We start from the raw sequence: 16,720 nt of genomic DNA on the forward strand, positions 1-16,720 counted from the left end.
ATTCATGAGATGCAGGGAAAATAATTCATTAGCATAGACTTTCTGCAGGCCACAAATTCACAACTGTCCTCACCCTTAACAAGCTCAGGTCCTGAGCCCGTGGTCCTTTCTCTTTCCACAGCACCACCAGCTAGGACAAATTTCCCTTCTGCTCAGAGGTATTTCTCTGTGTGCCAACACAGAAAGATAGGGCTGAGACAGTGCAACATCAGGCTTTATTCCTTCCCCACAGCATACTCTCTCTCTTTGTCATTGATCCCTTTTACTTGAAAGTACTGCAAAATGTGATGGAAATTGCATTAGAATTCTCCACACTCTGGTAATTATTTTTCATACCCCTCCTGCTACACTGAAAACAGTAAAATTGAACAGAATTCCATAACACAATATACACATCCAATGCCCAAAAGAAAATGTAAAGTGTTATTTTTGTATAAAACTTCAGCTTTTAAGCAACTAACCAACTAGCTTGCTAACCAGAGATATTTTGCCTCTGCTACTTTCCCACAAATCATATGTACACTTAAAAAGAATTTGATACTGAAATAAGCATGATTCCTCATGAGAATGAAAGATTAGTTTGAATCAGTTATCTTGACTAGTCAGGGTTTAGGAACCATGCTCAGGTACCTCACAGCAGCTCCTCAATGCAAGATCCAATAACATCATGTTTCAGTAGAGAAATTAGCTCAGTATTTCCAATGCTTGTGTTCTTATCTTGTCAGTAGAGTCTAGGACAGTTGTAGTTTTGATGAAAAGCTGTGTGAATCCCGGATGCACAAATCTCTTTGGAATCTCTTTCTTCCATAAATACAAGTATTTTTAAGCATGAGATCTGTCCTTAGGAAATAATAATCATATAAAGAATTCTTGATTTGTGTTCTAGAAAATTATCAACTTTGATTTGATTGCACTGTGATTTACTGTTAGGATGGCTTTTTATTTCTTAGTTTGGTACTCCTTCGATTGATAGAGGTAGAAATGCTCAGGCAATTGTTTCAAACAATTACTCCATCTGGAATATTCCTCTAGTGAAACATGATTCACCAGATATAATCTCACCAGAATTTAATACAATAAAAATTCAGCTGCTTGCTTCGACTTCAGCAATTTGCTATTACACAGGGTAGGTGGACATTTCTGGAGCCTTCTTCATACTAGCTGAAAAAAATGTCTCAATATCCAGCATTATAAATCTAAAAATGTAACCACCTAGTCAATTCAATTTCTACTGTTATTGTTATGTTTGTTTAATGCTGGGCAGTGCTTGCACAGAAATGCCTTTCCTGCTCCCTGCAATACCACAGAGAAATTAAATGTCATTAAAAATGCCATAAAAGAAAAAAAAACCCCAAACCTAAATAACTTACAGTATATGATATAAAATTACACTAAATATTAGAGACTGATAAACAAAACAAACAAACAAAAAGAAACTCCTACAGAGAATAAACAAGAGGGGCTTACTAGCACAAACACAGAAAATTAATACAGCCGGCAATGAATTTTGCAGCATGTTGAATAGGATGTGGGGCCACATAGCTTAAAGGACGCCCATAAGAAAGGTTATGGTAGTGCATGGAGAGATGTATCACATAGTGAGGGTTTTCCCAGCTCCACTGAGCTCCATGAGGGGTGTCAGTGACAGGCAACAAGCAGACTTCATATACTCAGCTCCTGGCATGCACAACATGACTTGCTATCTCACAAGTGTGTTTTTACAAAAATAATCACATTTTTGGCCTGTAGGGCACAAACTTGAGAAAGCTTCACAAAAACCAAAATTCTTGTTTGAGAACTATATATAGAGAAATGCCTGTATAGCAAAAAATCAATTACTAATTTTGTTAATAATTATTTCAATTCTAATATATAATCCCTATAATAATATATAGCCTTTTCGAATACAAATTAAGACAACAGTGAATAAACCCCTCAAACTGTTGATTATCACTCCCCATTCCTTCTTTTCTTAGTTAAACACAATCAGGTCAGGAAAACTATTCAGAAGAGGAAATAAATATTAGCTAAAGAGAAAAGAAGTTGAGTTTTAAACCACAGTGATTCCAAAATCATCCTAAGCAATTTGGGAACCCTACTATGCCACAGCACACACTCCATGAAGAATGGCGGAAAACATTGAGGTAGTTTTATTGTGACAGGAATTTAATGTGCCATTGTCCTTGACTTCCCTTTTGAGAAGATTATTTAATTAATGATTTGGATGTAAAAAACAGTTTGTAGTGTTGTCATTAGCATAATTAATAATATCCCGCTCTCCAGGAAATGGACATCTGTCATGTGAGAGCTCTGTACACATTAACTTTGTCATTCTTTTGATTCAGAATAACCTCTGGACGTATTCCAGGTCTCTAATAATAGTAATGCCATTGTAAAATCTTGGTTACTAAGAGTATATGAAACATGTGGAATCTGTATTCATCTTTTGTTACCATAAATCATTGGTCGTGAAGTGTGATGCTAAGCCTAGCAACAAAATTTGCAAATATGTCAGAATCAAAACACTTTAAGAGAGTTAGTAGAGAAATTAACCTTTCTTCTCCTGCTAGATGAGTTTAGGAGGCTTATAGTTGCAGTTAAGGTTGCATCTTATCCTGGACTGAGAGAATGACTTATAGTTACGGAGCATTTTAAAATCTATTATTAGCTAGATATTTTTCATGCTTAATTTTAAGGTGGAAAAATCATGGAAATGTCAATGAAAGACAGAAATATCTCTGTGCTAATGTCAATTATGTAAATTAAAAGGACTGATTTCAAAGGCCTTTTTAGCTTGACAATAATCTATAGTTCTATTTACTGCAACAATATTTTATTTAGTTAAACTGTAGCGAAAAGAAAAGCTGGTGTTCCATTAAGAGCAAGAGGAAAGAATCCTGCAGAGCTGCAGTAATTTTTATATTCTGACGTTTTTTTTAAAAAAAGAAAACAAAAGACAAAACCACTTAAATTCCCCAGTTACTCTGTATCAAAAGGAAAAAAAAAAATGTACCTCAGAAATTTCTACTACACAGTTCACCTCATGAGATTAACTTTCCTTCCAAGACTTCTGGATCTGATGGAGAAGCTGGTCAGAGCAGCATATTAGTGAAAATGGTAAAAGTTGTAAAAAATCAGGATTTCCATTAAATGGGAAGGTTCAGCAGAATGATCACACAAAAAGAATTACTTGGAGAGAGTGAGCTTTGTGAAATTTTAAGGAACCAAGCAAAGCAGTAAGGGTAATGGGACATTTAGAGGATGAACCCTGTCCCCTCATTGCTGTTTTAGCTTTGCAGGATCCAACCCATCCTTTCTCGCTGCACAGGTCACATGCTTGGTTTTGGCAGCCCATCAAATGCAACTCCTTTAATAAAGAATACACAACTAGGCATTGATGATCAAGTACCAAAATGAAACTAACAGCGAAGCAGAATGGAAATCAGACAAATCTCAAAATTAGTGGTTCTTGGCTCATCTGATCCAAATCAGCATCAAAATGTCATTGCTGATCAAGAAGAGAAAACTTATAATTATGAAGTCACTTCATAATTCTGCATCCTTTTTTTTTATCATTCTACTGCAAATCAACCTTTAATATCAGCCTTTATTCACCTTTGTCCATCACTTGAATTCTGCTTTGGTAGCAAAATAAAGATCCTAATGGGGAGCATGACAGGAACCTCTGTTCCAGTTCCCACTTTTTTTGAGACACTGGCTGCAGTTCTACCCTAATCTTTTAGTCATAACCTCCCCATTCAGGGCTCCAGTGGGACATGGATATCCCCTGATTGTGTCAATCAGGACCCTGTAGCAAGAGAAGAACAAACTGATCAGGGAGAGGGTAGAATTGCTCCTGATGATGGCGGCTCCTATTTCTGCCTGCTTGTCCTGTCCATCTCTAGGCTGGACACCATCAGTCAGGATCCATGAACTTCCTGGATATGTTCAAGGACCACAGGATCTTCTGGGTGTGCTCTCCACAGTGCTACTTTTTGCCTCCCTATTTCCATTTTTTACTATTACTCCTTCTCTTTTTCTCACGTGTTGTCTTCCATGTCATCTCCTTTCCCTTGTCTCATTAGAATCAAATTTTCTTTTAAGGAGGTGGAGTGGGAGGGGAACAGAAGGAGCTGATGGCTGTTCCCAGTGCATGAGATTAGCACAAGCAGCAGCCAACACCAGTGGGAGGGAGAACTCCGACCATGAGCTGTCAGTGGTGCCCAGAGCTGCCAGACTGGGAGCTTCAGCTGGCCCTACCTCCCTTCTCACCCCACTTCTCTCTCTCATGAAGAGGAAAGAGGAGAGGAAGGCCATATTTTCAGAAGCTGTACCACACCATGACAATGCACTGTGATGGGTTTGCCTTACAGGTGACACCTGCTGTACTTTTAGCAGCACTTCTCATCTTTGGGCAGGAAATCCCTCCCCTCGTGCAGGCAAACCCTGTCTCCCTCCTCGTCTCCAGTGCAACTGCTAAACACATGTACACCTGAGTTCTGGGGGAAATGCCTAAACAGAAAGGGATTAATGCTGTAAAGTCTTACAATGAGATGGGTTTATAACAGTTCAACTTAAACTGCTGGAGGTTTTTCATCATATTGATATTTTGTGATTTTCTTTTTGTGAACAGGAAAATTTCCTAAATAAAAGCTGCAGTTTATCTCTTGACATATGCAAGCTAGAAAGAAAAAAGCTTTTTAAATAGCTGCAAGAAACTCTTCCCATCTTACTCAAAGTAAATGGTTAGAAAGCCACTTACCACCGGTTGCCACAGTAATTTCACGTAGAAAATGTCCATAAAATGGAAAATCAAAGGACAGATTCACTCTCTGGAAAGGAATAACAGCATAAAATGATATCAATATTGAGCAGAACATTAAGAGAAAAAAAGATGAACAGTCATCTACTTCAAATATCTCTTTCATTGCTTTTTATTTTTCACTGGAGCCTTGTTATTCTTAATTTGGAATTGCCAGTAGCTAACTGGAAAGAATTCTGAGGAGCACTTAAACACTTAAAGCAGTTTCTTTATAAAAAAAAACTTCAGAAGAGAAAATACATGAACAGACATTGTAACTCAATTACAAGAATAAAATTAATAAAAGATTTGTAGAGTTTCTCCTTAAAAAACTGTCGCTTTAACCTTTTTCTTAAAAGAACCCATCAATATCTAAAGCCTTAGCAATACCTATGTTTACAGTATGACTGCTACTTTGGCTGATGGCTTTCTGCTGCTCTGCCACCGCAGCCTTCAGATTCAAGTGCTGTCCCTGACATCCTGCTGCTGCCTGGGTGCCTGTCTGATGAAGGCTGGTCCCTGTAAGGTAATTTCTCCATTGAACCCATATGACACCATTTCCTAAAATTCTCTATATTGTCAGCTAGGAGATGAAATGATGTATAAAGAAATATTCAACAGAAGCAATAACAAACTCTATTTAAGGTACTTGCAAAATAAAATAAATAAATAAAAGATTTAAAAGAGCCTTATTTTTCCTCCATCTACCTACAGGTGACTATCCTCTATCAGCTGAATTGATAGCAGAGAATTGTAATTTGGGGAAGGAACTCCTCTCCTCAACTAAGCTCACCATAAAGCAACATTCAAATTCAAACTCATTTTGCCTATCTCCCTATGGCTTTATTTTTTTTTCATTCTTTTCCCAAAGCTCAATGATTATTGTGGCCACTCATAATTATCACCTTGTGTGCTACCTAGTTAAACTCTGAATAAATTAGTGGTCATGGCAGAAAGGAGTGCTGAAATCTCAGCAAGGTCTTTTCACTGTTTATATATAATATCTCATATCCCAGTATTCACATATTATCTATAATATGTGAAAAACACATCTCTTCCAAAATGGTCAAAATACTAAATATGAACATGCAGTCCATTATTCCTTTTTTTGGAGGATTTACTACAGTAAGTGTGAAAATGGGTTGTTGGTGACTGTCCCTCAATCGTAGCTTTTGATGACTCCACTTGAGAAAGGGCAACAGTCCACACATTTTAAAAAAGGAGGGAGGAAGGAAGAAGTACTCTTTTGTCTTTGTTTTCCCTACCATTATTTCTGTCCCGTGTTTATTATTTTCAGATTCTTCTCTCAGGAAAAAATATATTTATATCAACCAGAAATGTTTAAAGAATTATTTAGCATGAAATTAGCAGTTGAAGACTTATAGTAACTTTAAATTAGATTTGCTTTCCATTTAAGTGTAAGACAGAATTATGACTGGATTTATTAGCACATTTTTTGTTTGTTTTTAATTAGAATGCAAAATCCATGCAATGTGTTAATTGGACTGAGTACGTTCTAGACCTTTTCTGTATATATATAAATATGGATGTACAACTGAACATTTCTAGTCAAAAATGGCATATGCAAAAGACAGCACATGAATTAACTCACACTAATGTTGTTTTACCAGGTTCTACAGCTTTCACTGCTGAAGTGTATGCTACATCTATGAATGCACTATTAAATTACTATATCAAACATAATTTGAAGAACTCTGTTAAAACTACCAATTTTCTGACCAAACTTTCCCTCTTTCCTTTATACACCATCCTCCATTTTACCTATTCACTTTAACTTTCTGAATCAGAGCAGCCATTAAAGTACTTCAAATGAAAAGTGTGTCCCCTTATCTGTCTTCTAAATTACTATAATATAAACACTAGTATAAAGATGTTTGCAACAAAACTTGATCCCATTTCCACTCAAGCCAGACATAGATCTCCCATTAACTGAAGTCCAAATGTGATACCTTAAATTCTGACAAGGTAAAAATGTTGAAGAGAGCAAATTTTTTAGCATAACGCTGTAAGAACCAACATGATTTACATATTATTTTGAAACACAATATTCTGGCAGTCACTAAGATTTTGCTTTTATTTTGATGCTAGAAAACATACCTTGTTTTTAAGAAAGAATATCAGAATTTTTAATTCACTAAAATAAAAATGTTCTCTCCATGCATAAATGACAGAATGGACTGGAAGAAAAGGGAGTTGAGTTCCCAAGTATGATGTATCCTGTGTTCTAGGTCAGTGTTTGAGTAATCAACTCTTAGATATCTAATCTAAAGACACTGAATATCAAAGCCACCTCTAAAATTTTATTATGTGGTTAAGAAGATGGACGGAATATATTGAAAAAACACCCTTAATACTAGTGTTATAAATCCTGTAGTGTTAGACATTTTAATTGTTCCATTAATATATGCTTGCTACTTTCCACAAACAATTACTATGCTGTTTATAAAGTCAAACCATCTCATGGATCCTCTCCAGGATTCTCTCCAGTCTATGACTTTTCTTGCAGAAGCAAAACCAACTGACAGCTTCTGGGAACTCTCAGGATTATTTACCTCCAAATAAAGGAAAGCACACAAATTGAGTGTAAAATTGTTAGCATTCCCTGACATCATAAATGATTCCTTAATATTTATCATGTAATAATTTATCTCCTGGTTCTATTGTCAAATTGGAGAATAATGTTTAGAAAATATCATGTAAATCATTAAGTCACAGCAAGATGTGCAAAATAGCCTTTTAAAAAGAGTAATGCCAAAGTTTATGGGAGAGAAGGTAAGAGATTGTTGCTGAGGTATGTTTGATCTCAAAATATATGACTCTGCAGTTGTACAGTTATAAAGATCACATCTCTCTGTTAAACACTGTTGTGTAGTACATATGGATGTTGTTTACTTGGACACACACATACAAAATATCAATCATAGATGCATAAATAAGGAATAAAACCTTACAGGATGATTCTGATACTTTTTAATCCTTTAGGAGACATAAAACAGATCTGGAAAAAGGGTCTTAAAAACTCTATGTAGTGGACATGGCTGTAGCCACTCAAGCTCATAGTCCAAAATTTTTGGGTAAGCATGAAAAGAGATGGATATCAGTGTGCTAAACAGGGACCAGAGCCTTCTCTGGTGCTGGAGCTGGCACAAAGGCAGAGGGGGCCTCACATTCAGAAGAAAAGTCTTAAACCACTTGCTTTGGGGAGAAACATCTGAAGCCCTCAAGTTTCCATTTGCCATGCTGAATGGTCCTCTACACTGATCCCACACCAGACCAAAAATATTGCCTCGTTCTGGCCTCTAGTTTAGAAACTTCCAAAAATGGCCCCCTTGGGATGGTCATTTTTGCTGCATAATCTTGGGATCCAACTGGAAACAAAAGTGCTTACAACAAAGACGTGGAAAGGGTGTCATCTTTACTAATCATTAAGCATGGGTTAAATTTTTAAATTTATTTATTACCTTTTCTTTTGGGATATTTCCATTTTTTCCCTCAACACAGAGCACTGGGATCGCACATGAAGTAGACAAGACAGACAACAGAGGTCCTCAATTTTAGGTACCCTTGAGGTTCTTTTTTTCTCATTAGAATCAAATTGTCTTAAGAAAATAGCTGATACACTGTTTTATGAAGTCTACCCCAAAGACATATAACTGCCTGAACCATCTGCATTTGCATTATCCCTGCCTGCCTCCAGTCTTTTGACTATGAAACATATATTTTTTTTAGTTGGACTTTCTGTCAGTTACATGAGCTGGATTTATCACCTCACTCTGCTTTCTATATTCTGACTTAAACACCACATTATTTCTTTCTGCTGCCTCTTGCATTCTCCTGAGTAATCACCTGGCTTGTTCCAGGGAGAAAACAGATTTACAAAGGAAAAGATGAATTAAATGTGGGCTTTCTCTCAGCTTTAAAACTGTTAAACATATCTGCATCTTTAAAAATTGTACAACCTTTAAGTAAGACATTCACTAAATTTTGTTTTAAACTGACAAAACCCAAAGATTTTTTTTGGAGCTAAATTGCTGAATGGATGAACCAAGAGTCTCTTCAACCATAGTTCTGAGCTATAATTTTCTGTATTTAATTTATGCTCATATTGGCTCTTCTATGCATGCAGCTTCTAGCCACAGGTGAGAACAGAGAATACAATCTCTAAATCATACACTCCATTTCTAAGCACGTAAGACCATTATTTTCATACCCACTTTACCAGCAGCATGACTACAATAAGTTAAATATGATTGTTATTCACAGTCCAATTTATTTATTTGCTGATAACCTAAAATTGTGATCACATCATTTCTGTTACTATATGATATTCTCATGAGCTTTATCAGTTGTCCCAAAATGAAATATAAGCATGACACTTCATACAAAACAGAAGTGCACACAGACCACACATATATTTCATGAGAGACTTAAAACTTCATCAACTTCATGCTGAACCCAGCTTTTTACTATTAAACTCAACAGTAAAATTCCCTCTGATTTCAGCAACACAAGTGGTTTACCATTTGATAGTTTGTGATTCTTAGGAACAGAAGAAAATTTTAAAGATATTTGTAAAGGCATCTCTGAAAGACTGTTACAGAAGGTTCAAAAAGTTCAAAGAATCATTTGATAACAATAGTGTAAAGACTTCCACAGCCTAAGCAGAATTCCAAGATATAGCTCTTTGAACAATAGTCATGGTACTTAGTAACACTGCTGTGGGTGTCACTGGGGAAAAATATTCATGTTAGCCAAAAAAGAAAATGATAAAATAACTTACTGCTGCTTGGCGATGGGTATTGGAAAGGATCCCATGAATCTTTACTTTGTCCTTCTCCATTTGGTCTATATTGACCCACAAATCCCGGCTGGTAGAATCATACGGGCCGTATGTCCTTGATGTATAGTAATTATGATCTGTATCCTCCTGAGAAAGGGAAAAAAACACAGAAAAAAACCCCAGATTATAATGGAAGATGCACCTTAGTTTTATATAAAACTCACCCTTGAAATACTGAGTCCTGTTGCTACTCCAAGAAACTCAGCAATGAAGGAAAAAGAGTAAAAACTGTAAATATGTTGCAGAGACAGCTCTGCTCCTAACCACTAGCTGTTGACAAGGCAGTTACCTCATGCAATCATCTTACATTATGATTATAATGTTCACTATCCCAAATACCAATCATAGATGTTATGTAATAACCACATCAGTGAAATCTATGGTGAAATGTTTGATGTCTTTTGAGGCAAGATAGACAGTTCCTGTAACAATGGCCACACTCTAATGAAGCCATGAGAACTATTCATGAATAACACCTTAATGTAGTTTTTAACATTTCTGAACATAATTCACTAGACTATCCTACTGAAGAACATCTGAAACATTCCTAATAGCTGTAGGCTTACAATGCTATTTTATTTTAAATCTCCAAAAGTTTGGTTAACTGTAGATTTGCCCCTTCAAAGCAGAGAGATATAAACATATTTGTGGAAGAAATATTCCTAATTCTTGTAGTTTTAAAAATACAGTAGTTGCTATTGTGCTCATCACAGTGAATTTTTGTTAAGGGCAATCAATTACTGTGAAGGTCTCTACCTTCCTAAGACAGAAAAAAAGGAAAAAAAGTGTGTGGTTTGAGGCAAGAAATTAAACTCCTCTCAGATTCCCAGTCTTTCTTTACTCAGACTAAGCTGTTACAACCACAAAATATTTAAATCAAAAGTATTGCCAGCTTTCTGCTGAATAGCTTCAAGTAATACTACAAAAGTAGCACATGGTAATATTTCCTAGTTCCATTCTTGCTTTCTCCCCTTCTAAGACAAAGTAAAAAACCCCCAAAGCCTTGATGACAGAGTTTGAAAATTAAAACAAACTCAGAAAAAAGAAGTACCATAGAAAGTTGAAGATGAGGACTTAGAATTTGAAATTACCTGGGTGATGGAGATGTTCCTCCCCTGCTGTAGCTCCTTTATCCAGTCAACCACATGGGAGTACCCTCGAATCAGGGCATGCTGCCATGCAGACCTGACATCCCCTCCGCGCAACCCCAGATCATGCACAGCCCATTCCAGCTGACATGATCCTGAGCTAGAGACATCTGTGGCAAGGACTTATAGTCTAATGACATCATTTATGTCCTAGATTACACATATTGACCATAAATCCTGTTTCTGCTGGATTTGACCCTACATTAACATCATTACTGAATGTATCTTACTTTAGCTGTTACAGATATAATCAGGTTATTTTCTCCTTGACAATTTCTGTGTCTTCTGCTGGACTTAGCATGCCAGGATGTACTTTACATGTCCAGTAAATCTCAGTAACAATTCTGAGGCAGCTTCTAACAGATTCCCAAGCTCTAGGTTAGTCACCAAAATAAACATAATGAAAACTGTATTGTCAGGAAGATGACAAAAGCCAGCCACCTTACCAAATTCTTTCCTCCTTTTGTGGCCAACATAAGCAGCTATTGCTGTCATGTATACAATAGAGATACTGTAAATTAAAAGCTTTAAAAACAAATATATATATTCCCAGTCCAATTTATCATTCTGAAAAAATGTCCTTAGTAAATAATGGTCACATTTAAGGGATAGAAAATTCCAAGGAAAGAGCTCCAGAGACAAATAACAAGTAATTACCAAAACAGTTTGTTTCAGATAATCATGCAATATTTAAACTATAGTCAAAACTGCAAAGATTCTCTGCATTCCAATTTTTTTATAGCTAAAAAAACTACTCCAGTTAATTTCTAGTACCTAAGCCCTCAACTCTACAACTAGAAGGCTCTAGCACTGAGCCTAGTTGGTAGCTCTGTAAGAATGTTTTAAATATCTTGACTTCAGCTTAAAGCAGATCCATCAAACAGATTGTAAATCAAACACTTAAATTATAGCCTTCAGCTCAAGATTTTGGTACTGTGTGAGCAATTACTTACGTCTACCAAATTTTGTGTATAAAAAGTTTCATTTAGTATTTTAATTCAAGTTAAATAATCTTAGATTTTTTATCTATTTTGGAAGGAAACAAATTCACTTCTACTTGAATGATAGAAGAAAGACAGAATTCCTCTTCATAGCCTTCACGCAGATGTATTTTATGAATATACTATTAATTGTTTCTCTCTCACATCCTAATTTTCCTTAAATCCATCTGTAAATTTACAATCTGAAACAAAAAGGCACACGCAGCTAACTACTAAATTTGATGTGAGCAGCTTGGGAGCTCCCAGTAAGTTAGGATCCAAGCTTCTGTTCCAAGTCACTGTTTTCATAGTTCCTAATTTGCATTACCATGGAAATGAAATTCTTGGAGTCTTTAATAAATATGATTTTATTGGTATCATTAGATACCTACAAGTTTTCATTCTGTCAGACCTGTTTATATTCTTTGGCTGATTGTACCTGCTTTATAATATATTCCATTCCCTACAGGCAGGTACTACATAAGAAGGAAATATGTTCAAGAAATTTTATCGAATTTGCATGTAAGTGACTCAATGAAGAAAATAATTTTAATAGTTATATGAGACAGATTTAGAGTTTTGCTGATAATTAGAATTATATAAAAATACAATTATGAAGAGAAATAAACTTTTCAGTATCTATTAGTGACATAAAAGCATGTTACTGAAAGAAAGGACATGGAGAGGAAGCAGAGAACATACCCTTTACTGCTTCAGGAAAGCTTTTCTTTTTTCTTTCTTTTTCAGGTATTTGGGGGATATGAGCATTTTGTCCCACTAGATCTCTAGATGTGCAATTCTGTCCAAATTCTGTTTGTATATGAAGTACATAGCACCTTTCTTCTATGGAACAGTACGGCATTAAAGCAAAGGATTTTTCCAGATATTCTTTGCACTAGCTATGAGGATTACTGTTGGCAACCTTTGTGAGTATAAAGGGAATATTTATTAGAACATCTCATAACAATTTTCTTTTGGGGAAATAAGTTATTTTTAGCCTCAGGCAATACTTGATGCTGAGTTGCCATCTTATCGTTGATTGTAGAGATTAATTTCTTAGCTTTCACAAGGGATATTGTCTGATGACACTTTGAATGTATTCCCATACTTCTCCAACTACAACTGAATTTTTCAGGAAAGCTGAATACATGCACTACTTGTAAAAGCACAGCACAACTGAAGATTAGGCTTTCTTTAAATACTTGGTGTTCAGTATTTGTCGAATTCAAAGAACTAACTTCCATTCCATACATTACATATACAGATAATCCCAAATACAGTCCAAACATCACATACTCATTTCATCAGTAACTGCTGTCCTTTAACGGATTAAGGCTTCCAATGTGTGATATGGTCTTTATGTGATATGTGATATTTAAAAGTAACAACTACATTATTACATTACTATCTCTGACATTAGTTCAAATCATTAACGGGAATTCTGGCCAAAGATATACATGAAAATAGTATCAAAACAAACACGAAACAATAAAGTTCCCTCTCAATGAAGACCCCATGATTCTATGATGACACCATCACATACATGGGACTCATGAAATTTATTTCTTTTCCGGTTACATTTTTTCTTTAACAGAAACTGAAAAGTAATGTAAATCTCTAGAAGACAGAGGATATTATCAAACAAGATTTAGGAGTAAAGAGTTGCTGTTTAATCCAACTGCATGAATATTTTGTTTTTAAATACTGGATTCAATTTGATGCAAACCACAGACATTACTGAACAAGAAGTTCTGCCATCTCTCAAGCTCTCTCTGTGTAAGGCTCTAATTGAAGAAAACTAATAACTTCAGCCAGAGTAAACCAGATGGCACACCCAGGAAGGAGCTCTGCTGTTGCACAATAGTATGTTGTAGAAAAAGTCTTGCTTTCTCTAGGAAAGAAGGAAGGAAGGAAGGCAGGAAGGAAGGAAAGAAAAGAAAAAAAAACAAAAGAAAAGGCAAATTATTATGGATCAGCCAACCAGATGGCCATTACATTTCAGCAGATTGTTTTGGCTGCCTTCTCCCAATATTGGAACATTGTTTGTGACATTATCAATGAAAAATCAATCAATCGTTTGATCAGTCAATGGTTCCATCCAAGGATCCTCATCTTCAGATCTTCCTTATCAAGTGTCATGAATTATTGCCAGATGTGATAGAAGACAGCAAGACTGCATTGAATTTGATAACTGTTGTCCATTTAAATATGCTACTTATTGGAATTGCATTTCCAGCTTCAACTATGACAACAAAATGTAAAAACTCTGAAGCCCTCAAGGATATGGTGGTAGACTTTATGGATGCTTAATTTTATCATTGTGAATGGAAGGAGTGGTATCTGATTTTTAACAATTATGTTAACAAATCACGCAAATATTGCAAAACTAACAGACTAGGTCAATTTTTAAATTAACTGAAATTTCTGCTAGAAAATTTATCACAAATTAATAGTTTGAGAAAGTCTTTACTTCTGAATACAAACATTTCTAGATTCATAACCTATGAAATTAATCAGAGAATAGTGTTTTCTCAAAGGTCCATTTGTAGACTAAAATGAAAATACAAAGTAGAAAACATGCAATTATATATTTTAAAACAGACTACTTTTCAGCAAAAATAGCAAAGATAACAATACTTCTTTGGGTATTTAGAGAAATGAAATAAGCTAGCAATTAAAATTATTTCCCTAAGGAATAAAGCTGTTCTGGCAATCCATTTTGTAGAATGAAAACACCCTTTCTATTTAAATATGACAACAATGTGATCCTGCACACATACAACGAAAACAGCTTCCTCAAAACTATTTGTACTTTCACCCAACCACATGTCATGCTGGATACTCTCTTATAGTATCTCTGCCTATCATGTCAATAAAATACAGCCAAAAGTGACTTCTGAATTGTTTCAAACTTTTGCTAGAAAACAGCTTTTAGATTTCTGAGCATTATTAATACCCATCAGCTAGAAACAGCCCAAGAGGGAGAACAGAAGTGAAGAGGTGACAGCTTGGAAAGGACTTGAGCTAGCTCTGCATTGCAGGTGATGGAAAGCCTCTTCTCAATAGCATGTTTTTGGGCCCTGAGAAGGGGCAACAGAGATGCACGGTCACACTCTGCATTACCTGGGCGGGAGAAGCGTGTGTGTATGGTGTTGCAACTGATTTTCCTCATTTATTCACATTTTCTTTAGGCAGACACTGACTGGGATAGGGGCAGGTGTCAAGGACACATGGAGAACATCCCTAGTATACAAGCTATTAGCACAGGAGACGAGACAGTACAAGAAATCATCACCTATCCTGAGATGGGGTCTTAGTGGGAAGATTAGGGCCAGGGAAAATAGGGATAGAGACACTTTGCATGCTGCTGCCATGTAACTAATTTTAACAGAATACTGTAGTTACAATCATAACATAGCAATGCTATGATTTACAGGTTTATAGGATCTGATAATCGAAGAACCCTGAGGAATACTTAACTTGAACTGGCCTCTCAAAACTGAAAGCTTCAATTTCAGTAGGTAAGGTCTATGTGGATTACAACATCAAAGTCTTACATAGGATATATACAGGGGCTGCTGCTTAGGAAGCTTGATTGTTCTGAGGTGCTCAGATTTACCAATTTCATAAGCACTTTGCATCAAGGATAAACTCTCTGCTGCTCAATTTCCTAACAAAAATCTTTGTTCTGTATGAATCTACTGAGGAAACATGCAATTTAGAGAAGTGCTTTTACAGTGACTTGGTGCTTTCATAGTGACAAAGCTGCAATCTGGCTTTTCTGGCGTGTGGTGTTTTTTTTTGTTTTTGTTTTTGGTTTTTTTTTTTGTTTTTTTTTTCAATTTTTTTTTGCAATTTTTTAAATGTCTGATATGGAGAAAACTAAGGAATATTTATATATATAGCAATTTGGGCATAGCATACATACTCGACATCAACAACCAGCAGAACCTGAAGATGGTGTGTGAACTGTTGATGACACAAACCCTAGAAAAACCCATTTTGAACAGCTAATATAATGACTAATGAATGAGAGGAATCCAATCTAACTGAAGAGGAGATGCTGTGTCTGAGTGCTCTGGTATTAAGAATGTCTTCTCAAACTATATTCTCCAAGAAGAGGCTACATGAATACACTGCAGAATCCTGAAAGCCTGTATTGTGTGCAGTAGTCAGGTTTTCACTAGTGCCAACATGGAAGTCACTTTACCCAGAATCTCACTGATTTACATTCAGAGGTTTTTATGGTAAATATTAAATGCTGTCATCAGCTGGGATGAAACAAAGGATTTAGCCTACATGCAGACACAAGGCTTCACACAGCTCTATAACAACTTAAGCTCCCAGGTTTTAAACTGCACTTTTCTGAGCTCCTGACAGCACCTATAATGGAGAGTCACACATGCTGACAGACATTCTGCAAGAGAAGGATGCCATAAAACTGTTATTAATCCAGAAAGCCATTTAGTCTTTCCGGCTTTGTGAAAAGTCAATGTGGAGTCACTGCCTTTTCCATGATATTCAGCTGCTTTTGAAAGGAAGCTTCCCTCTTGGGGACTGCTATAAAACTGTCAGTCTATTTAGGGGTCATTACAGCAGGCTTATAAAGCCCTTTGGACTGTCTTGTCATATGAGACAAGCTTCAAAAGAGCAAAAATCTCTGTAATGCCTTACTTAAGAAAGGAAAAAAGCCAAATCACCAGTCACTCAAAACCCAATTACAGGGAAATATTTATTATGCAGTTTTGTACATGATTTGCTGGAGCAGAAGTCTGAGGAATGAAATTACGAAAATGTGTTTTTATTAACTGCTCCATAGCATCCTCTCTACTAAAAGAAAATAAAAGGAACCATTTCAAGACAATGCCCAAAAAATGTCTAGCAGAAATTTTATTTTGGTGTAATTATGGCACAGGTTTTAGAGTTTATA

General features: G+C 35.9%; 1 protein-coding gene across 2 annotated transcripts in view; it reads right to left on the minus strand.

The window, feature by feature from the left end:
- PLXDC2 (plexin domain containing 2) overlaps positions 1-16,720 on the minus strand; it is a 250,408-nt gene that overhangs the window by 104,356 nt on the left and 129,332 nt on the right. For both annotated transcript variants that reach the window (XM_083861238.1, XM_083861239.1), the window contains exons 3-4: positions 9,603-9,749; positions 4,763-4,832 (exon numbers count right to left, since the gene is read on the minus strand). In XM_083861238.1, coding sequence (XP_083717364.1) covers positions 4,763-4,832; positions 9,603-9,749 — 217 coding nt within the window. The remainder of the gene's footprint in view (positions 1-4,762; positions 4,833-9,602; positions 9,750-16,720) is intronic.

This window comes from Zosterops lateralis, assembly GCF_965231275.1.
Source record: "Zosterops lateralis genome assembly, chromosome: 1".
In the NCBI taxonomy this organism is placed as follows: domain Eukaryota; kingdom Metazoa; phylum Chordata; class Aves; order Passeriformes; family Zosteropidae; genus Zosterops; species Zosterops lateralis.